A 26,004-nucleotide genomic window follows, 5' to 3' on the forward strand; every position below is an offset into this window, starting at 1 on the left:
ATTTGCTTAGAGAAGTGAGAGCTTATTTCCTCAGACCTGTGCCTGACACTTAATAAAACAGAGCAATAGAAGTTATGTTGTAGCATCACATTGAGACACCATCCAAGAATAGCAATAACCTCTGATTATGTAAATGATACTGTCTGCAGTAAATGTGCAGCCTTTTCCTTCTGCAAGTGCATTGCCCTTCCCGCTCACTCAGATCAGACCAGCTTCTCCTGGACGTGCCGAGGACGCGGCGGAAGCTCAGAGGGGACACAGCTTTGGAACCTGCTGCCATTACACACCAGACAGGCCTTCACTGTCCATTAAATGTTAAATCTGCTCTGAAAACCCAGCTTTTCTCCTTAGCTTTTGACGTATCATGACAGAGCTCACCTTATTCATTTTATTCACTTTTCTTTTAATCTTTTAGGTGTTTTACATTATGTTTTACTCAAGTTACTTATTATTCTTACGTTTTTTTATATTGTATTTTACTCTGGTTGTTTGTAGCTGATTTTATGTGTTTATCGTGCATGCTGTTAATTTTTGTTCAGCAACTTTGATCAGCTGTGCTGTTTTTAAAGTTCTTATAAATAAAGTTGGCTCGGCTTCTTTTAAAAATACGTTTCAATATTCCCTTTTTCTTTTGCATGATCAGAACCTAAAATTCTTTTAGATTGTGCAGTTACTCCAAGTCACTACCTTAAAAGTTACATTAAAATATTTTTATTATGATGATATTTATATATTATTAACGTAACTGCATCCAGCATAATAGAAAATATGCTATCTTTGCTTACTATACAGTGTTTTCGAAAAATAAAAATTTAGCTAGGTAAAACATCTTTCCACTTATTAACACTGAAAGACCATGAAGATGTTTTTTAAAGCCAAACCTGTGTTAGCCTGTGGAAGGACTTCAGTAGTTTTATGTCTGACATGTTTATTCGAAAGAGACACATCATTTGGGTTTTAAAGAAGATAGGTGTAGTCTTTTAACCAGGACAATATTTATTTATACATTTTCTATGAAGTTTGTTCTCGCTTGTGTTTACATTAAGGTCAAGATTTCCTACAGTCTTAAAAAAAAGCTTGCCTTAAAGTCTTGATGCACAATATCAATCAATTAAAAAGAAGCGGGAAAAGCAGGAACGTGATGTTTCAAGCTATTTGACAGCATTCATTTAAGTCACATGTGAAGCTGTAGCCAGCAGCCTGTTAGCCTCACATCCCAGGAGCCGGCTGCTAAAAGAAGCAAAATATGCATCTGCGAAACTCACAGATTTCACTTTGTGTGTGTGTGTGTGTGTGTGTGTGTGTGTGTGTGTGTGTGTGTGTGTGTGTGTGTGTGTGTGTGTGTGTGTGTGTGCTGTAGTGGTGCAGCAGGTGCTTCATGCATGCAGGCTATCAGTCCTCACTGCAGCCGTGTGCAGTTTGACTCCCAGCCTTGGACCCTTTGCTGCACGTACTCCTCCTCTTCTCTGGCTGTCTCTTATCAGTCTGAATAATGTAAATAATGGCCACTAGCATCAAATAACCTTTCATAAATGGGTACAATTTTATTCTTATGTATATTGGCATTTCTTAATCTTTTGAAGCTCACTGGTTATATTGTTTGCAGTTGTTGTTCTTCTAGACCAGGGGTCACCAACACGATGCCCGTGGGCAGCAAGAAGCTCCAAGGACCACATGTGGTGCCTGCTCTAAAAAAAGCACAATCCACCAGTGAGCTCCAACTAAATATTTATTTTATTCCATTACTCTTCTTGTTTAATCACACTTGCATTTATACAGATTTAAAAATGATTATATCTTTCAAAGCATGACATTTTTATTTTATTTTACATAAAGTTAAGGTGAACTCTGGCTCTTCTAGTTCAAAGGTCAGTACTGGTAGCCCTTCATATGACACAACACCAGTGAAGTGACGCTCAGTTTCAAAAAGGTTGGTGAGCCCTGTTCTAAACTAAGATGAGAAGGTTGAAACTTCTCTATTTTATTTTATTTTATTTTATTTTATTTTTTGCATTTTTGTTACCAACATAGTCATAATATCTGAATTGTTTTACGTCCTTATTCTTGCATGAGCGTTAAAAATGAGAAAGTTAGTTAATTTAGTCTTGAGATGCTCAGGTACACTACACTGACTGACGCATCGGATCAATAAAAGTGATCCTGTGCTTGGTTGAGGTTGTTCTTCTTATCAGAAATCAGTGTTCAGAGTCTGGTCTTGGATCGGTGTTCAGAATGATAAGGCTGTCTGTGAACTTTGGCAGAAACCTGAAATATGAGATTGCAGTCCTCTGATACAGCATTTCCACACAAAATGGATGGCATACTGGACAACGCTCTGATGATTACAACATAGTCTAGGCAATATTTCTGTAAGAGCTTGTGCTGGACTTTACGAAATGCTGACTCTGGGAAAAATTACAGCACAAATGTGATACAAAGATGTAAATTATTAAGAAACTGATGTGCACTTTGGAAAAGTAATGGATGCATTCATAGAGAGTAAGAGTGTATTCATCCAGGAGATAACAGAGGAATCTACTGTGTGGAGAAGCTGCTCACAGCCGATGACTGAGGGGTGTCAAACGGCCCTGGGGTGGTTTTGAATGGCCCAAGGATTACATTATTGACTTATTTTTCAAGACTCCGATCAAAGTACAAAGGAAATCACTGTATTAGGAGAATCCAGCAGCATATCTTATCTTAGCTTTTCTCCAACAAAAATACAACATAAAGGGAGTTCAGGTCTCTGTTCAGAAATATTGATCTTTCAGTTTAGTTCATAGATCAGATGGATTTGAATTAATATCTGGGACATAGGGTCAAGTAACATAGATTTACTGTTTTATTTGACCCAAATAACCCTTTAAATGTTATCTGTCTGTGAACTTTGGCTTTTATATGATTTGGCATTGCCCTGATATTTCCTAATGAAATGTCTGGAACACTTGATAAGACAACCCTGGTTCGTTCAGTTTCAAGACACACAAACTAGCACTAGAAAAAACAAACAGACATTATACACCTGCTTATTGAAATAAACTGTAAAAAGAAGAGGTATAGATTCAAAGTAATAAATAAATAAATAAATAAAATAAAAACATAATATATTTTGTATATATGTTGTTTAATAATAACTTTTGTAAAAATGTGTTTTACTTACTCCACCTGTCCATCAAAACAATAATGACAGTTTTGTCAAATGTGCGAGGAAATAAAAAACTGACGTAAACAAGCAAGACAAAGAAGTGTTCAAATATTTATAAAACCAAACAATGGAGGGCAATCAATGCTCAACAACTATTTGAGCAGCAATAATTTTTCAGATGAAATGATACAGAGATGTACGATTACATCGCTGAGGTTGCCAGTTGTTTCTCAACACCCGTTTCATGTCAAGGACTGTTTGATAGATTTCATCCAAATGATGTTATGAACCTTGGCTTTGTTCCCTTGTGGTGTCAGTTTTGGGATAAATTGCATTAGATACAAAGGATAGCAGATTCTTTCCAATAGGACTCAAACTTGCATTTATTTTTTGCTAAAGATAAAGTCTGATTATATTAAGAAAACGGTGTGTTTGTTGTGGAGGACTGAAACGCAGGCAAATGTGTTTATAATATAAATATGAAACAAAATTCAAGGTGCAAAAATAAAAAAAATTATACTGAGGATCATGAAACTAAACAAATAAACAAACAAACCAGGAATATGAAGGGAATACAATAGAGGGCAGGGTTACATGGGGCAGACAAGAGCAGTTTTGAGAAAAAAACCCAGCAAAGAGCAACAACAACCAGCAAGCTTATATACTGAGGGAAAAGTGGAGAATGACATTGACTGCATATGAATTAGTCAGGCGATGGTGGAACAGCTGTGGACGAGAGAAAATAAGCAGACTGAGGAAAGGTGACTAATTAGCACAAAGGAGGCTGAACTCGACACAACAAAACTACAAACCAAGAAAAAAAGACTGCTACTGATCCAAGATAAATAAAGAGAGCAGAACACAAATTACTAAATACAAAGGAATTAACTAATATTCCAATATCTTTCTAGCAATAAGAAAGAACTCAGAAGTGATCGAAACACAAATGAAAATCAAAATCCAAATACCTAAGAATCATAACAGATCATTTAACAGAAAACATGTAATCGGCTCCTTAAACATAGAAATACATGAACCTTTATGTGACCATCTGGTTGAGTTTGTCCATGGTTAGGTTTTTATTATACTTTTGTATATATATTAAGCTATGCAATGTATCATAAGATTCCTGAACCATTCAGTCTCACAATAGATCAAAAATCATTCAGTTTATTAATGTATCACACTCTGTGCAAAAGGATATATTTACTTATTTTTCTTTACATTCAGTGATCTCTATCCCATTAAAAGGAGGAATGCTGTGGTTCATTTACATCTCAGAAATAAAGAATGATTCATAATGCACACAAAAATTAATCAACACTTTAGTCAAAAAGTACAGGAAGAATGTATAAGGATGCTATATTATCAAGATTTAAATGTACCCTTAATCAAACTCAAAATCTAACAAAGACAAATAACTCATCAGGATTTACTCCAAACAGAAAATCCCAGTGCATTTCAAACCCCACAGGAACCTCAGACAGAGGCTGGTGCATCCTAGGGACAAAACCCCCAAACCTGATGAGCGGAGTGGTGTATGCGCTTCAGTGCAGTGAGGAATGTTCTGATCTTTATATTGGAGAAACCAAACAACCTTTCCACAGACACATGGCTCAGCACAGGAGAGCTACCTCCTAAGTCCACCTACACCTTAAGGACAAAGGACACTCTTTTGAGGACCAAAATGTTCACATTTTGGTCAGAGAAGACAGACGGTTCAAGAGAGGGGTGAACCGTGAAGGAAGCCATTTACTTAAAGCGAGAAAAAAAACTTTAAACAGAGGAGGAGGGCTCAGGTTTCAACTTTCAAAAACTTACAACACAGCGATAGGTTTGATTCCTGCCAAGTTTCACCCCTCACCTCCACACATGTGACCACCACATTCTTCCTGTGAGCCAGGCAAACGATGAGCCTAACAACTATCCTTTGTTGGGGGCTGAATTTGCATGTGAATCTAAGCTCTAAAAAGGCCTGCCAGCAGAAGCTTGGAACTTCACACTACTCCTGACATTTTGAACTGGGAAAGCTTCCTGGATGGGAAGCTAAATGTTTTCAGCTTCAGAATAGAAGCCCAGTAGTTTTAATTTTTTAACCTTTTTTGGATTGACCATGACCTGGATGACTGAGAATCTTCACCAACATACCTTGGGATGCTGCCTATATGTGAAATAAGATGTTGTTTTGACTAGGCCTAAAGTCCGGCAGCAACGTTTGGAAGTGACATGGAGAAAAGCAGGTCTCGTCCATGATGAAAGGTCAAAGGTGTTCCTGCGTGTTCTGGCTGCAAGTCAGAAAATATGGTTTAACATAATATAAATAGTGAGACATGCAGACAATCAAACAGCAGCCTATACATACAACTTTAAATATGGTTTATATTCACAGCAGCCACGTTGGATACTAAAGGTAAACATTTAAATAGGGTTAATTTTTATTTACTTTTGTATTTCCATATTTTAGTAACCTGTTGATTTAATAATCCTAGACAAGGACCTGTTCCTGCAGCCGCCATGTCCTGTGACAGTATAAAGTTAAAGTACAGTTCCTCTGAGCAATTCAAAGGTGTTACCCAGGTTTTTCTTCCCTTTGCACTTAGCTACCATTTATAGGGAGTGACATAAGGTTGAAGCACATATAGGCAGTTTCTCGGGAGAATATGATAAAAAGGAGGCCTTTTTTATGTCAATTTGCTGGCGGTTCCTTTTGCTTTTCAAATAATTTTAAACATGAAAAGAAAATCTGAAATAATTTAGAATTCTACTCATCCGTTTCTGACCAGAAGAAAAAAAGGGACTCATATTTGTTTTGAAAGTTTATAATCAATTAACCAATTGTTTTGTTTCTATTTATTCGTTTTTTATTCTGGTTCCTGATTTAAAAATAAAGAAAAAAAAATCCAATCAATGACCAAAACAAGTTTGGATGTTGCCTTGTGATAGACGACCTTTCCGGGAAGTACCCCGCTTCCCGCTCCTTGACCGCTGGCTATAGGCACCAGTCCCCTCTGCGACCCTTCATGGAGAATGTGTGGATGGATGAGGTTGGGATGTTGAAAAATGTCTAATAAACCCACTCCGTGTATGCGTCCAAACACACGAGCAGATAGATAGCATCTGCAGCAGACCTCCCCTCTTCTCTCTCTCCCACCTGACGCGGAGGCAGCGCGGCTGAGGCTGGGCTGCTTCCACCAGCAGCTGAGCCGACCCACGTGACCGCCCTTCATAAATACACAGGCACTCTGGGTCTCGCGGCACTGCACTCTCCAGGTTTATCCTCGCGCGCGCGGCGCCGCGTGGACCCGCACCGGTTCAAAAAAGCCGTCAATAAACGCCGCTCGGCTCTTCAGTCAGCTGCTGCCGGACGCAGGGATGACCGAGGAGCTGTAGCCTCAGAGCGCGGACCGCCAGAGGACACCTCAGGGTTAGCCTTTCAGAAACAAATCCACCGGGCGACAACAGAGAAGTCTGAGCCATGAAGACGATCCTCGCTGCCTATTCTGGAGTCCTTAAAGGTAAGGTCTTCTTCTGATGCCAAAGTGTCAGGGATTAGAGAGCAGATTCAGAGTTCCGTTTCGGTACGATGACATCCAACAGTTCCTGGATGATAACCGCAACATTGTTTCACCGATGCTCGATTTGGAGCTAAAATCTGCCCAATCTTCAAATATGCTGTATTTTTATTCATTTTTCGTTTTTCTTTCTTTCTTTTTTTCGGAATATGAATTTTGAAAATATCTGTCCGACGTGCTTTTGGAGGATTTGGTTTGTATTCTCTAACGTCAACGCCCTCATGTGGATTTTAAGGCTTCGGTTAAATAAATAAAATTTAGCTCACTTTTTGTCAAGTCATGGAAAAGTCACGTGTTGCCCTAAATGTTTATTCTGGGACCCAAAGTTAACCGTTTGCCAAATCAAGTAAAGAACGCTGGCCGTTTTTTCTTTGCTTTGCTTGTTTTGAGTTAATTTCATCTTTGCAGGGTGGTAAGCAAAGCTTTCTAGTGTTTTATGTCACAGCATTGCACATTTTTAGAGTATAACTGTATATTATGATTTTATATTGCTTTTTGTCTCTTTGTGTTTTTATAGCCTTTTGTAGTTTTTTCCGACCGTAACTTCATACTTTGATTTAATCAGAGCGATGGGTGGCGCTTCTTTAGGGTCAACGCCATCAGTCCTTGTTTTTGCAACTGGAGAGGCTTCCAAAATGCCATATTTGCCCATCCTGTAAGCGGGTAGGAAAGTCTTTGTTCGACCAGCTAACTGCCAGTGAGCAGCAACAGGTGGGGGAGGGAACTCCATGAACTTTTGACCTGTCGTCTGGCTACGCAGCTAAACATGAAGACAATAGGCTTATGGCAGAAAAGGTTTACAGTTTTGAAACTGTAACTTGTTGAAACTTGCCTGCAGTCGACACATGTCTGATTTAATCCCTCCCAGAGCAGTTAATTCTTTGATTTCGACTTTAGCCACTTGAGGTCAGGTCACAAAGGGGGCGAAGCATCTAACGTTCTTGTGTGCTCACCGTTATGGGATGCAACGATAACTCAACAAAAGCCTCTGGAAAAACCTCGACTAAACCATAGCTGCAACTAAACTAAAGGTGTTTCCATAACTGACTATACGGCGCAGGTTATAATTCGCTAAATAAAATGACAGTCGTGGTGCTGTACAAAAAAATTCAGTTTTTTATTCTTTAAAGAATGGCATCTGCTTTCAAGAACCTAATAAAAATCAAACTGTCCAGATTAGCTCCTTTACCTTGTCCAGGTTGTGTTTGTGCCATGTCGGGTTCACCCACAGCTGGAGCTCATCAGGCGTGGGAGCACCGTACCAGCGAGCAGCAGCTAACTGTGGTACTTCTGCAGTTCTACCTTTCTTTCCCACATATGTACTTGACAAAACTTGAGGGGCAAATCTTTTTTTCACACCAGACATCCCAGCCTGATTATCTCCATGTTTGCCCTGTGATTAGGTTTATAAAGCCATTTGTGTGCAGTCGGATCCGTCTACAGGGACACCGCTAAGGGAGGGAATTGGGGGGCAATGGTCACCTCTATAGATTAGCTGCCAGCCTGGCAGGAGAGCGTCACACTTTAGCATTTTTGCATCATCATTTTATCAATTTAAGTGACAAACGGACACATGTTAATGGGATAAGACCTCTAATTAACTAATTCATTCATTCATTTATCATTTTTGTCCATTATAGCGGGCCTCTCTAGGATGTCTCTGTCCCTTCTTTCCCAGCCTCCCTATAAACACGATGACAACAGCACAATCAAACTCTTGACCTTCTGTAATGGCTTTGGCTTTTGTGGGCCACCTCCAAGATGGAGACAGATCTGCCCCCCCCCCCTTTTGAAACCTCTCTGGAAGGATCACTGTATTAGTAAAAGTACATCAGCTGCATGAGCAGATTTGGCCTCCACAGACGGAAATGCGGCCAGCTCCCATGCACATTCAAGCAGCGAGAGTCTTAAGTGGCTGGAGCTTTCTCGTTTACAGGTATTACTGACTGAATCCTGGAGCTAGGTTATTTTCAGTGTGCCTAGATGGGATTAGACGGCGGTGTTTTTCCCCGGGGCGAGCTGTTCTCTGCATTGACGAGCTTTGGTGACCGTTTAATGAGGCCGCTTTGTCGTCAGTTCTCACAAGCACAGCCGCCTGGCTTGGATGCTTTGGCCACACCAGCAAAAAGTGTTGGTGAGTGTCAGAGGCAGCGGTCCCCTGGACGCTGTTTTTGGGAAATCATTAACTGCATGTTGAGTTTCATGTCCTATTCTGACCCAGTTGAACTCTTTTCCCTCACAACAACAGAAACATTTCTGTGGAGACAACACGCTAACTTTATGTTTTCAGTAAAATAAAAGATGCCATTTTGTTTGTACTTGATTGGGATGGATTATTGTCGTCCTGCGTGTGCTGTCTCCAGGCACCGGCTCCAGCATCCTCTCCTCCCTGCAGGACCTGCCGTCAGCGCTGTGGCCCTGCAGTTCCAAGATGGAGAAACATCTGCAGGCCATCTCTGTGCTGCAGTGGGTCATCTCCTTCTTAGCCCTGGGTGAGTGTTTGTGTGCGTTGGCTCATTAGTCTCAGCTTAAGATGGCCAAGTAATGATGAAGGCATGCCTTGCAGCATCAAGGCCTCACCTCCCTTCACGGTGACGGTCTAGATTCCTGTATGAATAAACTGAAATGTGATTGGAGGGACTGTTGGTTCTCTGTTCTGTGCCCAGGTATTGCCTGCACACTGCTGTTGATCTACATGTTCTGCACTGATTGCTGGCTGATTGCTGCCCTTTACACCGCCTGGCTCATTGTTGACTGGAACACCCCGAAACAAGGTAGAGAACAAGCGCATGCATGCAGTGATGTTGCTTAAACCTGCTTCATCAACGTAACAAAGTGTGAACCTACGTGAGCGCCTGAACGGCCTTTGTTGAGTTGTCATCATGCCCTCATGTAAAACGACTTCAGTGACTAGCTCTGTGTCACCGCAGCATTGGGTAAGCTGTTTTGTAACGAAGAGCGGAAACAAGTAAAGCATTGTGCCTTGAATGTTTCCTCTCACCAAATCATCAGGGCATGGCATTTTTCCTAGCTGCTTTGGTGGGCTTCTATCTAACAGCACAATTTGACTGGCTGACTGAGAGGAGAGGCTGGCTGGCAAAAGATTTTCCCAGTTAAATGAAAACGAGGCTGACTGCCATTTTGGGTCAGTACTGATCCATCAACTGCCTTGGTTTCCTATTTATGTGCCTCTGGAAATTTCTTTGAATTTCACAAACAAGTCAGTAATGCTGTGAAGCACCCCTTCCGTCGGATCAGAAATGTAACAAGATTAGGACATTTTTATCTCTCAAGGACGAGAAAATAACTTTTTGTTGCAATTTATTAGATTAATATTGTAACAGTTTTAAAAGGCAATGCCATCAAATATGAATGGGATTTGCAGGAATGGAAAATTCTACAAGGAAAAAATTCTCAGGTATTAAATGGAACAGATCTTGATGATCCTAACGGACCTAAAAATAGGAAAAGTTGGTCTGATTTGATGTCAGACAGGGAAAAAGAGGTGAAGAGCCCGCCGTGTTTAAGAATTCTCCCTTTTTAGCATTTTGTCTCATCTGTTTCTCTCCTTTTTCTCTCTTTTACCTTCCCATTTCAGTGTCCATTGAACATGAGCATAAAATCTAATAAAGCTTCTTGTGTGTGTATATATATAAATCAAGTGGAGCACTTTGGCGAAAGCAGTTAGGCTCCGCTTGTGAAAGTATAATCTGTTGGGCTCTTTCTGGCATTAAGGCAACAATTCTTATTGTCACATTGCCAGACAGGACACAAAAAAGGGACATGTCTGTGCAGTGGCTTGCTTTTGAAAGTCATAATTAATTCTACTCTTCATTTTCCTTATTTGAGTGCTGTCTCATTTTTCTCTTCAGGTGGCAGGAGGTCTTCATGGGTGAGAAACTGGACAGTTTGGACATATTTCAGAGACTACTTCCCCATCAGGGTAATTTATGTCAACTTTTTAGTGAACTGTTGCTAATAGAAGCAGCTGCAGACTTAAATATCGGGAGCAAAGTAAACGCAATCAAACGATAAATAAATCCTGAAAACATCCAGTTGTTCTGACTTGGCGGGCAGAGTCCGTACTGTATGGCTTCAGCAGCTGTGCGCAGGTCTTCCATTATCTCGCAGATAAGGCTTATCGGGGCTGGATGGCGTATCAGCCGTCTGCTCCAGCGATGTCCTGTGTTAATGATGGAGGGTTTGCGTTGGTTTGGAGTTTGAGCCTTTGTTCTGCTTGATAGTCCTCAGGTATCTGGGTAATCCTCAGCCTGGAGCAGGGTGGAAGCACAAACTGGCACAAAAACACATGCATGCTGGCCCCATGCAGAGGGCGGTACGGTAGCTGTCACTGGCCGGGCCGAAGGTCAAGGCTGGAGTGTGATGAAACGCAGGAAATCACTTTCTGAATGTTACAGTCAGCTGTCACAGGAGTTTTTTGTCTGATTTACTGAAACAGAGATGTATAAAACTTAATTAAATAGTTCTTGAAACCCTTTGGTCTGTTATCCTAAAACCTAAGCAAGAGTCCACTGTTGGTATGGTAATAGTTAAATGAAACAGCTGAGGACAAAATATTTTTGAATAAATTAAGAAATCAATATGAACTCCTACTTTGGTTTTACACAGGGGTTTTCTGAATGATGGAACTGCTAAAGGGTGATGCTGGATTTTTAGTAGTTTTAATTCGACTTCACATGATTTAAATACAATATATAAGTGATGCAGCAATCAAACTTCAGTGCATTTTGTTGGCATTTTATCTGATAGAGACCATCCCAGTTGAAAAATGTTTTTTTTTTTCTTTTTCTTTTTTTGTACTAATATATATGAAGAGTTTCACATGCATATGCATTCAGCTCCCCTGAGCCAATACATTGTAGAAACACCATTCCTTGCAGCATTCCACAACTCTTAGTCTTTTGGGGTATGAGTTGACCAGCTTTGGACATCTGGAAACTGAATTTTTTTTTTTTTTTTTTACCTGCTTACTTAACTGACTGAATCTGAGCCGTTTTGCTCAGATTCAGTCAGATTGCACAGAGAGCACCAGTTTAATTCCAGTCAAACTCACTTTGATCTAAACCATTGTGTTTAGCGGTGCAAGTTTGTCGACTGGACAATAAACTTATCTTTCTACAGCCTTACTCCCAGTATTTAGCTCCATCTATCTTCTCGACAGTTTTGGCCAGCTTTGCTGTCTTTGCTGAAGAAAAGCATCTCCATAGCATGGTACTGCCACCACCATGGTGTGTTTAGTGTCATGTGCCATGTTGCTTTACTACTAAGCTAATTGGTTCACATTCCAACCAAAATGCATAATTTGGTATTGTCGGCTCATTTGGGATCTAGTTGCTATTGAGGTGACTTTCAAAGGGAACTAGTTGCACTGAATGTTATTTATGGGTGTCGGACTAAATGGAGTGAGATACTAAAGCATGTCACATGTTTTGTTTTCTTTCTGCCTCCACGGATCCACTGATAAATTAGTTAGCGACATGTTCCGAACAAATTCACGGCATCAAGCACCGCAAATGTGGGGAAATGGGGAGGTTTAAAAAAAAAAAAAAATTGACCCAGACCGATGAGACGATGCATCGTATCAATTTTAAGAAGATAAATCTTCTTTTCAGTTAGAATAATTGGAGGGAGCTGAACTTTGTTGATCGTATTGATCTGTGATGTTTAAACTGTTGGAGCGCTTGTCTTCGCCCGTTTGAGATCCAGCTGGCATCCCTCATGTTTGTCTTACGTTTGAAGTATCAGTACTGTTGCAAGTCCTACGTGAGCCAGCGCCAGGCTAAAATTTACATTTTAGTCCTTTTTTATAAAGCCTCTGCTCTGTCCATGGATAAAAAAACAAACAGGAGATGTGCTGAGGAATCAATTAGCTGAAGAGCAATCAAGCTTTATCTTGGGTGATCAAGTGACTGTTATTTACGAGCTGGAAGCCAACCGGTCAAAGTCTGAGCATATGTTTGTGTGGAACTGAACACGGCGGTGAGTCTGCATTTTGATCGATTGAAAAGTGTCAAATAAACACGCCTCTGGAATCTGATGTAAGCCCCCCCCCCCCCCCCCCCCCCAAGGAAAAAAAAAAATCAAACAGAGGGGAGCTGTTCTATTCCTTCCCTCTCACTGTCCGGCGCATATCGGCTCACGGCTGCCTCGCCAGCCGGTTGGAGGCCTGTGCTACTGTGGCGATCCTACATGCGGTCGCCTTTTCCTAATGTGATTACACAACTTTGACTTACTACTATGAGCCTCGTGTTACAGTAGAGATCTCTGCAGAGCTGGTCGTGTACCTTCTGGTGGGGCTGTGCAACTTTACAGCTTAAGCATGAAATGAAGATCTCAAAAATCGTGCAGAAAGTTAAAAGTCCAAAGTTGCCGGTCCGAACAGGTGAACGCCAGCCGCACTGGGTCGGTAATTTTATGATTGTGTTTGAGGAGGGAGAGGAGAGTTCTATTTGGTTTCAGCTGATAACGGTGTCCTAGTTTTACTAAAATGCTGGCAGCGCTCCCAGATCCTATTCTAAAAACAATAACACATCAATCGATATCTTTATGTTGTCTAATGCCTCCAGCAAGCAAAATGACTAAAAAGGAAAACTACCATTTTTTTATTTATTTTTTTATTATTTTTTACATGAGCTTGTACTGTAAATGGTAACTATTTGTTACTTAAGCCTTCTTTCCATATTTGTCCCCAACAGGACTTTATTTGTATCAAACCTTGGTACAGCGACGTGGCGTCCAGCCTTACGCTCTCCATGTTTGTCTTGCAGCTCATTAAAACCCACGACCTCCTTCCTAGCCGGAACTACATACTGGGCTACCATCCCCACGGTATCTTCTGCTTCGGTGCTTTCTGCAACTTTGGCACGGAGGCAACCGGATTCTCCAAGAAGTTTCCTGGGATCAAGCCCTCCCTGGCAACCCTGGCGGGAAACTTCCGCTTGCCTGTCCTTAGAGACTACCTGATGTCCGGGGGTGAGAAACTTCAGGAGGTGCTGGAGTCGTGGCTGACGATGTTGATAAGCACGTTTGTCAGAAAGCTGACCCTTGTCCCGTTGTCCGGCTTCAACAGCTTCTGTTTACTTCGATCTGCTGATTTGACTGATTTCTAGAGCTTAAACAACTCTGCAGTAGCTCTTTGTTCTTTAGCTTCATCTTTGCCCAGACATACCTTCCAGATACTTGGGTTACTGCAGAGCAGTTTGCATGTTAGAAAACAATCTCCTAGAGTTTTGTTGCTTTTAAAAGACACTTAATAAATACTGTGCTTTTTGCTTTCCTTTTACAGATAAAATGAAAGTAACCCCCCATTTTTTTTTTTATTATTATGTCTGGACATAAAATAATCTGATCTGATGTTCAAAAGTAATTAAAACCTAACCTCGTGTACAAAAACTCATTGCCTTTGCGTTTAATGTTTGCAAAAGAAATGCGACAAAGTGCAAAGCTACTGTATCCTTTTACCCAAATAACTCATTGTTTCCTTTTTCCCATTGGAGGTATCTGCCCAGTGAACAGGCACTCCATAGACTACCTGCTCTCATGTAACGGGACAGGGAATGCTGTGGTCATCGTTGTCGGAGGAGCGGCGGAGTCCCTGCACTGCACGCCGGGCATGAATTCAGTCACCCTAAGGAACCGCAAAGGCTTTATAAGGCTGGCCCTGCAGAAAGGGTGAGCGTCGGCTGCAATACTTGGACATAAACACACACCCACACAGGCTTTGAGGTCTGAAAATACTAGCTTTAGCCAAATCTGTTATGAAAATGTCTCTGCCGTGAACCACAGGAATGAACCCAAGATGATTAACCTTAGAAAGGTTAAAAAGGCCCGGAGACGGCATTACCAAATCTGTTATGAATGTGCTGTGTTGTGTTGAGCACCTCGTGGCATGGCCTACGCGCTCTGAAAGGTCAAACTGAGTGAACTGGCTCTCACCTGGCCTCAGCAATGCATTAATCACCGTTATTAACTGCACCGCTAAGTCATCTCGGTTTGTATCTCTAACGCAAACATTTCAGGATTATCATATCACTGGGTGCACCTTTTTCTAAGAAGCTTAGAGCTTTCTGGAAAAAGACATGCAGTTATGTAGACCCCCTTTCATAACAACTAGGTTAGCATTTTTAGCCCACATAAGCCAGAAGTGTTGAGGACGCACGATTCTGGAACGAGTTTAATTCTTCTAAAATGGGGATGACGTTGCAATCAGCGGAACAGCTTTACCTTTTCAACGGGGGAAACCGGTCTTCATGATTACCTTCCAATGAAATCCTAAAAAAGTTTCCCTCAGAGAATTTAAGAAGGCCATCATATTCTCCAAGTAAACGTCAATCCTGACGCTTCCTATTTGTACAATCCTGTTGCATAGCTTTTATGCCCCGGCACAACAAAAACACAAGCGTCTCCCCAGAATAGCCCTAAAATTAGGCTGCTAATGCCAGCGGTGTTTTTCTACGACCTTAAGTGACTGCGGGCAGTTGGTAAGCTGTGAGCAAAGGCCAAACCCACCTTCTGAATGTTTCCTTTTGCTGTTGTCAAATGAAACGGCCAACATGGCTAAGTAGAGACGTGTTATAATTCACATGTTTGCCACGTCTTGCACTCAGCCCTCTGGTGTGATGACTGCTTTCAGTGCCAACTCGTTTTCTGATACAATGGTTGTATAACAATAAAAACAGACTAATAACGTAGGCTGTTAAACTAACTGGATAACACGTTAGGTGGAACACATGGAGATCAGCGTGAAATGCATCTTATTTATTTAATAAAGGGATTTCTAAATCAACATTTGCCACCTGGGGCTAAATACTGTTTTTATTCTTTGTGTTTTCTTTGTTTCTTCTTTTAAGAATGTTGGCATTAGTTGAGCTACTTTGTCTGTGGTTGTTCAGGTCCGACCTGGTTCCTGTGTATTCTTTTGGAGAGAACGACGCCTACAAGCAGGTGATCTTTGAGGACGGAACCTGCTGGAAAGCTCTGCAGAGAAGGTTACAGAAGCTCTTGGGTTTTGCCCCGTGCCTGTTCTACGGCAGCTCCTGGGGCATTGTGCCTTTTTCCAATCCTATCACCACCATAGGTAAAGTAATTAGATGAGGGAAAAAAAACTTGATACACTGTTTTGCATAAGTATTTTTAACCTTTATGAACTTTTTCCTGCTGTAACCACTGCTAACCTGTCTTTATTGAGCTACTATGATGGACTGACTGACACAGAGCAGTGCAGACTTATGAAGCTAAATGAAAATGATGCATGTTCAAATGTTGTGCAACAACAGATCTTAAGTGTAGTGCACATTTCTACTCAACCCATTGAGTCAATATTTTACAGAGCCAATGTTTCTGGAAAATCCAGCTGTGAGTCTTTTTGGAGCATTTCTCCACAAGTTTAAACATCTCAATTTTAACACATTCTTCTTTGCAAAATAGCTGAAGCTCCGATCGGTTGGCGAGTCTGAGAACATCCATTTTAAAGTATTTTCACTGATTTGAACTGGCTTTAAATCTGGACTTTAACTAGGCCATTCCAATGCATGAAAATGCTAAACCATTCCGTTGTCACTCTGGATGCATGTTAAGGGGTGTCCTGGTGAAAGGAAGACCTCTACACAAGTCAGGATCTTGTTTATAGCCCCTGGATTGCCTTATGATTGGCTTCATCCATCTTCTCATTAACTCTTTCCAGCTTATCTGTCCCACTGATGGCAATCATTCTTCATGTAGGCGAAAAAAAAGTTGGCCAAAGAGATTTTTAATCTTGAGCTGTGGACCTCTGCAGCTCCTCCAGAGTTGTCAGCAGTCTCTAGGCTACTTCTCTTGTTTATTGCACTCTTTGCCAAGCTTGCCAGTGGCCTCAGGTTTGGATGATGGATTAAACTGTGTTCCAAAAGTTGCTGAAAGCTTTGGGTATTGTTTTATAACTCGGCCTTGTGCCTTTCATTGAACAGCTGCGCTCAGTCTGAATTACACCTGAGTGAGGCCAGCTGATCTTTGTTTCTTACATAAAATAGCTGTAAAATACATGCAAGTTCTTGGCTTCAACATGACTAAATGGGGAAAAGGTTTACAAGGTAAGGCCACTTTTGCAAAGTACTATAAAACCTTAGTTTGATTGGTGCTTTTGTTTTGAAAACTATTGTAGTGGAGAATCCACTGATTGTTGAAACGGGGGCTGGTCATAAAAGTCAATTTATTTTAGAATGTGGCTTAAGTTATGAATCTTTCTTTTCTTGGCACACTAAAACATACACTTGCTAACAAATCATCCAGTCAGTGAGGTTGTTAATGCCACAGATAGTTCAGTGGCAGGTAATGCCAGTTAAAGCTTAGTAGGTCTCTAAGAAGTCCTTTGTCATCGCTACTTGTCTTGTTCTTACAGTTGGGGAGCCGATCACAGTGCCTAAAATTGAGGAGCCAACAGAGGAGATGGTGGATCTGTACCATGGAATGTACATCAGGTCTCTCCTGTGCCTTTTTGACAAGTACAAGACCCGCTTTGGTCTGAAAGAGAGCGACATCCTGCACATCCAGTGAGAGGATGAGGAGCTCTGGCTGAACTTCCTCCTTGTCCTGCCTCAGATGTCTGGTTTATCTCTGCACTGTGAGACCGTACGCGTGTAGAAGAAATGTCAGTCCACCGCAGTGTTCATAATGTGCACTCGCACAGCTGTAGCTCCAGCCCTGGAAAAGACTGGTTTCCAGAATGCTTGCCTCACTGCAGAACTTTTTATTTGGACACAGCTACACCAAAAGCTTCCTCTACAGCTGTGCCTTTTTGGGGTTTATTCAGTTTCTCTGAGATTTCTGACATGCTTTGTCTTATCAGTGCAGAGGGGGGAAGCTCCACTAGATGGAGCTGTGAAGTCGTTTGGAAAACATGCCATTACCAGTGCATTCATATACTTCTCCTTATGCGCTTTATTGCCCTATTAGATGCGAAATGCACAAACAATGCAAGTGGAATGTCCAATTTAATAGTAGGTTGATGTGCCCAAATGTTAATTCAGCCAAAGATACTTTTTGCCCCCCTCAGATTTACAGTGTAGATTTTCTATAGGCTGGATTGACATTGTTAATGGACAGTACACACGTGCCTATAATTGTTATTGCCATAAAGTATTAAATGTATTCTGTTTAGGGGATGAAACATGTTTGGCTTGTCCTTCCAAGAATATTACTCATGCACTTTTGTAGTAATAATTTTGTTCTGAAGATTTTCTTATAAAAACTGGCTTTGATATCAGATGTTTGTGAAGTAATCTTTGTGCTGCTGAGCCTCATGTTCTCGTTTCTCTTATTCTAGGCGGATGCATGCCGTCTATGCAATGAAAACTGATAATTTTCTGTCTTTAAACCATTCCCTGTCCCATTATGTTTATGAGGTTTTGCGCAGCAGCTAAAAAGGTGGAGTCAGTTTTTGGGTTAAACTCCTGAGTCCTGATGGTTCCTGTATGTAGTGTGTTCCAGAACTGTAACTTAGGTGTGATTAATGAAAATGAAGGGTTGATTCTTGAGACCTTTTTGCGTTAAAGGGACATTAAAGGGAAGTGAGGTTTTGTTAAACATTTGTAAGAGTCAGTACCTTACCTAAGTACATCTTTTTCAAACTTCTTTTAGTCTATATATCCAAATTAGTTGGCCTTGGACACTGGATATGAGGGATAAATGGGGCCAAAACCAAATGATTTTTTTTGTCTCTCAAAAATGAGCCAGCTCCTTGTGCATATGTATTTTTTTTAATGGACCTTTTAAACTGCCGTCATGTTTGCTTTAGACGGTTGTTTGCTCTGAAATAGATGACTACATACAGAGGATATGGAAGCATTTGTAAACAGCAATTATTCTGACAAACATTCCATGTTTTTCATTTATCGGACTTCTTTCATGCCGATTTCTCGTGTTAATAACTGCCCGGGGCATGCATGACGATGGTTCAAAGGGACATGAATTGGAGTTTGCAGAAATGTGACGCTTCTTTTACGATAGGAGTCTTTTAAAGGTGGTACAGGTCTGGTCTTGTCCTTTCTCAGGCTAGCTGTTAGCTTTAGCCTTGGCTACTAACTAATCTGGATTTATACAAAGAGTTTGTAAAAAAAGTTATCTTCTGCAGGTAAAATCAACTGCTTTTACCTTGTAACAGAACCTCACTTCAAACATGTGGAACTATCCCTTTAAGTTGGCTAGTATTTGCAGGCATTTCTACCCTGCAAACACTAGCTCTTGCCTACACTTTTGCTGAGCAGAATTGTGACTCTGAGAATCATTGCGTCATGTTGATGATGGTGATCGCTAATAATCTTAAAGAGCAATTTCTTCTGGTCTCAACACTGATTTCCTAAAAGTTGTGAAATCCCTGTATGATGAATCTCAGAGCAATAAAGAACCAAAGTGCCTTTATGATGGACATCAGCTATTATTTAAATAAAATTTTTGTATGTTTTCAAGAGACCTAAATGTTGTCTTTTTTTTTTCTCCATTTTCTGCATGTTTCTAACATTTTCAGTTGCACTTTTGAAAAGACTGCACATAATAAAAGATAATACATTTGTGCTAATCAGAATATTGAAGTGACACCTAAAGGTGCTCAAAGAAATTAATAGTTAATTTTTTTTGACTGACACTGTCTTGTATCACATACATGCCTAAATTATTCATAACCAGTTAAAGTTTTGATCACAGCCACAAACTTCGATGTTTTTTTTATTGAGAACAACCACCACCAATGCAAAGTAGTGCATAATTGCATGGATGGATTTGTTTTCAAGGGCTGCACAGTGGCGCAGTGCTGGTGCCTTGCATCAAGAAGGTTCTGGGTTCAAGTCCAACCCTGGGTCTTTCTGCATGGAGTTTGCATGTTCTCCCTGTGCATGCGTGGGTTCTCTCCGGGTACTCCGGCTTCCTCCCGCAGTCCAAAAACATGACTGTTAGGTTAATTGGCTTCTCTAAATTGTCCTTAGGTGTGAGTGTGTGCATGAATCCCTGACCAGGGTGTACCCCGCCTCTTGCCCAGTGAACGCTGGAGATAGGGACCAGCAACCGCCGGGACCCCATGAGGGATTAGGCAGGTCAGAAAATGGATGGATGGATTTGTTTTCAGCCACTCTTTAATCTGATACACCTGAAACAATTCTAGTGCAACCAGCTACCTTCAGATGTACTCTAATTGTTAAACAGAGTCCATGTGTGTAGTGTGATCTGTCTTAAATGCAGATGCAGTTTGCTCTATGAAGGTCTTGCAAACTGTATCTGACACCAGCTGATAGATCAGGCAGGGGGAGCATTAATCAGAGAAGCCAATGGGCCCATGGTGTCTCTAGAGCAGCTGCAGATATACACAACTCAGGTGGTAGAATCTGAAGACATGATATGCCCTCCAAAAATGTGGCCTTTATGTGAGGATGGCAGAATGTCTCCATATAATCTGACTGACCTTTAGGTATTCTATAAAAATGAATGGGGGAAAAATTTCTCTTGTCATTTCAGTCACTAAATGAGTAAAGCTGAAGGGGACAAAACCCAGAAGACTTACCTCCGTAATCGACGTGAAGGGTGCTTTAAAAAAAGTGAAACCTTTTCGGAAACCATGAATCCTTTTCTGTCCGGGTCACAATTATGCACAACTTTGGTTGTTGGTCAAACTCGGACTAAAAGGCCTTACAGTTTGTGTTGCAACATCACAAAATGTGAACTTGATGTATTTTAAAGAAAAAAATCCAAATGCTTAAATCTCAGCATTTGGATAGCAAATCTCATTATTTCCTTTCTATCTGAAAACAGGTCCGTTTTAAATTAAAACAAACAAACAACCAAACCAATAGGTCTGCAAAGAAATTCCCAGAAAGCCATATGTCAACATTAAAATCCAAAGTCCTCTGCTTATGCATAAATGGTTCTAATGTGGTGGGGTCGCCCCCTCGTGGTTGCTTATTATTCTGCATGGGGCTTTTTGCAAAGTATTTGATTTCCTCTTTTACAACTTGGCAACTACCGGTTATTTTAGCGCAACATTTCACACTAACATTTGACAAAATACAATAATATACTATACAATACTATACTATCCGAGGCAATAAGGTCTTAATCACTTAAAAAAAAACAAAAAAAAAACTTTTTGATAATTTTGCTGACTTAACATTTTTAAGATATCCATCGTGGCTGTATTTATTTACCGCAGAATGCTGAGAATATGCAAGAACTAAAGTTACATTTCTAGTACTCATATATAAATGCATCGCATAAGCTACAATAATAATGTCAATATCGTGTTCCACGTCAGTGAGTTGCTAACAGAAAAATTATAGGACTCCAGACTGTTACTCTGTCACCTGCTTGTCACGCTGCTCAAACAACTTCCTCATATTCCGCAGATTTCCTAGCTTTTAACAGACGCTGGCCCATTCCTGGTTGAAGAACAGTTCCTTCAACCAATAGGAGTGTCCGTGGCTAGAGGTGAGCCCCGCCCTTTCCTGACAGACGCTCCTTTGAGCCAATCACAGACCTCAGTGACGTACTTCCAATTCGGAGACGGACTTCCGAAGAAATGTAGCAGAATAGCCTGTACTTTTGTTTACGTCCTGCCGCTGGACTGTCAGCTGCCGGAGAGCCTCGCGCACATGAACAGTCGCACCCGCGCGCCCCTCTTGGCAGCCCTGCAACTTGGTGAACTTTTGGCAGGAAACGCCGAGGATGGAGTGTTTTGTTGAATGAGGGGCACTCGCTAGATGCCGACGGGAGGATGAACTCCATCACCGGTCGGGCTCTTGCTATCCCCGCCGCCTCTGTTACCAACTCTGGAGCTTCATCCTCTCGAGCCTTGCATGTGGAGCTCACATCCCAGCAGGTAAACGCAAAGTCCCCCCTGTATAAACTCTCCGACTCCAGCAGCGAGGGGGCGGGGGAAGTGAGGAAGACTTGGGCCAAGTCCTGTTTCTGTGTTCTGCTGTGGTTGACGGCTGCTGCCGGAGGAAAGCAGGCCTGTCAGACTGACTGCACGCTAGCGAGCTAGCCGCAGCTAGCTTGTTTTAGCTAGCTTACAGGAAATAAAACGGATTTGCTTTGAGACACGGGGCTCTCCTAAACCTCTCCTCCTGCTTTTGCATTATCAAAACGGGCCTCTTACTGCTGTATTTAGGGGCCGCTTTTTGTCGTTAGAAACAGTGTTTGTGCTGCCAGCAGCTGTGCTTGAGAAAATGTGACAGAACTTGACGTTATGTCAGTCTGCATGTGACAGGTCAGCGAGGGGACCAGGTAGCAGGGGATCTCATGTTGTTTTCACTGCCATGTCATCATTTTCTGAACTGGCTTTAGGTTAGCTTTTATGTTTTTTTTAATCGGGACACTTTTAAGAAACTTACTCATTCATTCTGTCATTTATTTGGAAGAGGCAGTCATATCAGTCATGCAACTGTCATTGTTTGGAGTGTGCGTGCCACTACACATGGCTTCACCTTGGCACGAATGCAAACAGAATGAAGCTTCCAGAGAAAGCTCTTTTATTTTTTTGCTTTGTTAAAACCGCTTCCCTCCACATCTGAAACCAGACTTCTCACAGGATCATCGATAGTAAGGGTGCTTCCTTCACTCGGTTTCCTGAGAAGCAAGTCTCCTAAACACGAAACAACTTGAGTAGTCATGGTAGTGTGGCTGGCATTTTCAGGATGTCAGTGTTGTGTACATCCAAGCTATTATCGCGCACATATGCGTTGGATCATCTTCACCTCCCTCCAGCCTTTTTAGTTTTTCACTCTTAAATTGGTAAAATGGTCTTCCTATACATCTATGATGGTAATAAGTGGTGATGCACTAATAAATTAACATCTTGACAATCCCTTCTTGCCCCTGTTTATTAAATGCAGAACTCTCCTCATTTTCTGGCCTGTGCGCACACAATCGCCCTGATCTTGGAACAATCCGATAAATATAGTCTTGCTAACTTATAAAGCATGGCATGGTTTGTGGAACTGCTTTAACAACTAATTATTCATAGATATGTTTTGGTTACTCCCAAATTAGTGAACATAAAAAAAATGAAATGGCATATATACCTATTGCAAAGCCTCAAAGATGTTTCTGGACTATTTTTTGAAGCTCTTTAAGTGATGGATTCATGACATTTATAATGGCCCACAGCCGTGTCAACATTGTGTTCTAAATATGCACCGTATGACTATCCATGTGAATAAGTGAACTTCATGAACACATTTCTACAATAACACGGATTATCTTGCTTCTGACACTGCTTCTAATTGGATTGGATATACAGTAGCAATCAATTGTTTATCGGACCATCCTGCTTAATTAACAGAACTCTTAGAACTCTCTAAATGAATGCTATTTGCCTTTTTTTCATGATCTTCCAGTGTATTTTGTGTTTGTCTGGGGTTGTGCTACCCAATGAAATAGTTTCCATAATTACAGGGAAAATGAAAATGATAATATGATAACAATGGTAGACTTTAAAATGCAATCTGACGTAGCAAACGTAGGGCCTAACAGGCGGTTGCGCGGGGCCATCATTGGAGAACAGATTGCAAACAGTAATGGGAACCTGAAATGCTTAATTTCCTCATTGTACTCCAGCAAATATGGTCTTTTTAACAGTACTGTGCAGCTAAGGGCAATAATTATTTTCTGGAAAGAAAAATGCTTTTTATGCAATGTATTATGAGTTAAAAGACTAATTTGATAATAACAATTTACTAATCACACGATCGAGCGAGTCCAGGCTTAATTCAGCAGGAATAAGCAGCAAACTGGGGACAACCCGGGACGACTTTCTCTGCCAATGGTACAACGAGGTGCGGAGCCGTTGCTAAGCAGCAGCTCCTCACAGGGTGTATAAACAGAACAGCGTGGCATGCATGTAAGTGTTGACCATAGGAAAATATTGTTTACCCATGATGTAGCCATTTATTTCAAAGAAAACGAAGAAAAGTCCCTCGATGAAGCCTTGTATCCTCTGGAGGACTGTGCACGAGCTTGAGGCGTGTGTTTAGTCGATTTGAAGGAGACCGGGAAGGTTTCTGATTGGGGAAAACAGTTGGGGGCGGGGCTTACAGTTCAAACTATACTGTTCTCCTCATCAGGGATAGTCACTTTAATATATTACTGGTTGAGTTACTGGCATTATTCATCCAGAAAGACCTGCAAATCTTAAACTGCTGTTAATGTTTTATTACTTAGAATTCTTCTTTAAGCTTGTATTGAAACTCATTCTATCTTAGAAACTGGACTTGTAATTTTAAACCACATTAATTATTGAAACAAACTATTGCCCACTAGAGACATGGTCCCACACAAGCATTCACACCCTGTTTTCAAATTTCCTGTTCCCACAGTAACCCAGCAGCCAGAGCATGAAACTACCACCTCAGTTACTCCAGCAGCCGTACCTCTGATTAACGTCGCTCAGTGTTATGTCTCATGAAAGCTGGCCTCCAGAATAATCTTTGTTTGACAAAGTGTCCTGCTAACTTTCTACTTTAAATGTCTAGTTCTGAATTACGCTACAGCTGAGATGGGATCGCCTCTGAAAAATGGTGAATCATGATGAAGAATGTTTCATCTCATGATGAATGTTAAAATGTTGCTTTTAAACTGACTTCTGCTTTAACTCAGGCAAACTGCAAAATTCTCTGACCGTGAAAATAAAGGCAGCTGTTTCACAATAAAGTCAGAGCTGTAGCCGCATAGATTGCTTCCTACGACATAATCACTTCAGTCATTTTCAACCCATGAGTCACAGTTAACATTAGCAGTGGTAGTGACTCTCCTAGATTGTATGGCTGCTTTTAACAAGCCTTATTCTTTGTAGGGCTTCTAGATTGTGGGGAAATAAAATTGCACACTCTGTTATTTTGGTCCACAATGAAATCATGGTCCTGTCAAAGGACTGCTCTTTGACTTTGGAAAAACTGCGCACCTGCTGCAGCTGAAGAACAGTGACCTGTTTGGACACTATGTTTTCCTGGACACCTTCTTGGCAAATCTTTCCTAAATAAGTAACGGTGTGGCAAATTGTCCTAAAAAAATAAACGCAAACACAATCAGCAGTGGAGAGCACGCCGGCAGGGTTTAGAAAATGCAATACACAATAGAAATTAGATATAAAACAGACAAAAATATGATAACAGTAAAAAATGTGAAAACTAATGTCACAAGTAATAAATAAGACGCGGTCATTTGGACCAAACCAATTGTACACATTTTGGTGCAGCTATTGACAGAGGCAGTTCTCCTGCTTGATTCAGGGTCAGAAATGTATTGTTTAACTTCCACTAACCTTCAGTACTAGGTCCTAACTAAAAGCGTGAATTCTAGGTGGTTGAACACGATTCCTGAGCGCTGCAGACAGCACCATGTATGAAGCCTTACCCTGATCTCTGTCTGTGTTTTAGAACAGAATGAGTGCAAAAGACGCTTGGGTTGAAACGCCCAACGGTTGGGAGTCCTGACACAATAAAAGCAGCATTGCACGGTGGAATATGCCAAAGTAACTCAATTCAGCCGTAATAGTCCCTCTTTTGCTTTTATCTCTACGGCCTTTTTATTAGCACTTGGAGCCGAAGTTGAAACGGAACGGCTTGAACCGTTGATGCTAACGATGTGCGGCTCATGTAGGAGTTAGTGGCAAATGTAAGGTTTCCTACAGCTGAACCAAGGTTTAGATTTCTTGTATCCTGTGGGTTGCTTCCTATCAAGTCTGTTTTTAGAATCTGAATCTGTTACAGACGCCAGGTCGAGGTGGCCTTTGAATCAGGCCTTATGGATACTAAGAGCAAAGCTAGTTCTCATGAAAAACGTCACATTCATACCAGAATCGTACTTTCACACAAGTCTAAAGCATGTAGACAACTTTATTCTGTGTGAACTTTGATTTCAGCTGTCTTTGACCCTTTTTTATGTAGGTACATTTAAAAAAACAAAAAACAGTCCTCTGCTCTAGTTCTCTCCAGCTCATTCAGAAATGTGCAGGGACAGTTTCAAGGAGGAGGTTTCAAAGTCCCCAGTGGAACAATGAGTTATTTTGTTTCCTACGGCCGTAATCTTAAAGGGAATCCCATGACTTGGATTCCGTATCTGCTTGGCTACAGGAAAGAAGCTGGATCGACTGGTCAGGCAACGTCGTGTAGTGCTAATGTGCTGATCTGAAACAGGAAGTGGCCAAATGTAGCTTCATCCTTCCCCACTGACATACATAGACCGGCCTTAAAATGAATACTTGCATTTCTCAATAAGATATGCACCGATGAGACTTTGGTGGCCACTTTC

At 41.2% G+C, this 26,004-nt stretch overlaps 2 protein-coding genes across 2 annotated transcripts in view; both read left to right on the plus strand.

Moving 5' to 3' along the window:
- The first annotated feature begins 6,393 nt into the window (after nt 1–6,393).
- dgat2 (diacylglycerol O-acyltransferase 2) lies at nt 6,394–19,188 on the plus strand. Its single transcript, XM_012865208.3, has 8 exons — nt 6,394–6,660; nt 9,081–9,209; nt 9,384–9,491; nt 10,590–10,660; nt 13,506–13,710; nt 14,235–14,409; nt 15,630–15,814; nt 17,114–19,188. The coding sequence occupies exons 1-8, from the start codon at nt 6,621–6,623 to the stop codon at nt 17,266–17,268; spliced, it is 1,068 nt and encodes a 355-aa protein (XP_012720662.1). The 5' UTR covers nt 6,394–6,620; the 3' UTR covers nt 17,269–19,188.
- A 2,053-nt stretch (nt 19,189–21,241) lies between these two features.
- Nucleotides 21,242–26,004, plus strand: part of uvrag (UV radiation resistance associated gene) — a 141,164-nt gene continuing 136,401 nt past the window's right edge. The window contains exon 1 of the mRNA XM_036143453.1: nt 21,242–21,574. Within this exon, the coding sequence (XP_035999346.1) occupies nt 21,470–21,574 (105 nt within the window). The 5' untranslated portion in view covers nt 21,242–21,469. The remainder of the gene's footprint in view (nt 21,575–26,004) is intronic.

The sequence above is a fragment of the Fundulus heteroclitus genome, chromosome 11 (genome assembly GCF_011125445.2).
Source record: "Fundulus heteroclitus isolate FHET01 chromosome 11, MU-UCD_Fhet_4.1, whole genome shotgun sequence".
Lineage (NCBI taxonomy): Eukaryota > Metazoa > Chordata > Actinopteri > Cyprinodontiformes > Fundulidae > Fundulus > Fundulus heteroclitus.

Excerpts from the sequence above, each read along its gene's own strand:
- dgat2 (XM_012865208.3), top strand. The coding sequence starts at position 6,621 with ATGAAGACGATCCTCGCTGCCTATTCTGGAGTCCTTAAAG. Across the intron at positions 10,661-13,505 it reads GAGACTACTTCCCCATCAGG|CTCATTAAAACCCACGACCT; the intron begins GTAATTTATGTC and ends TTTGTCTTGCAG. Across the intron at positions 15,815-17,113 it reads CAATCCTATCACCACCATAG|TTGGGGAGCCGATCACAGTG; the intron begins GTAAAGTAATTA and ends TTGTTCTTACAG.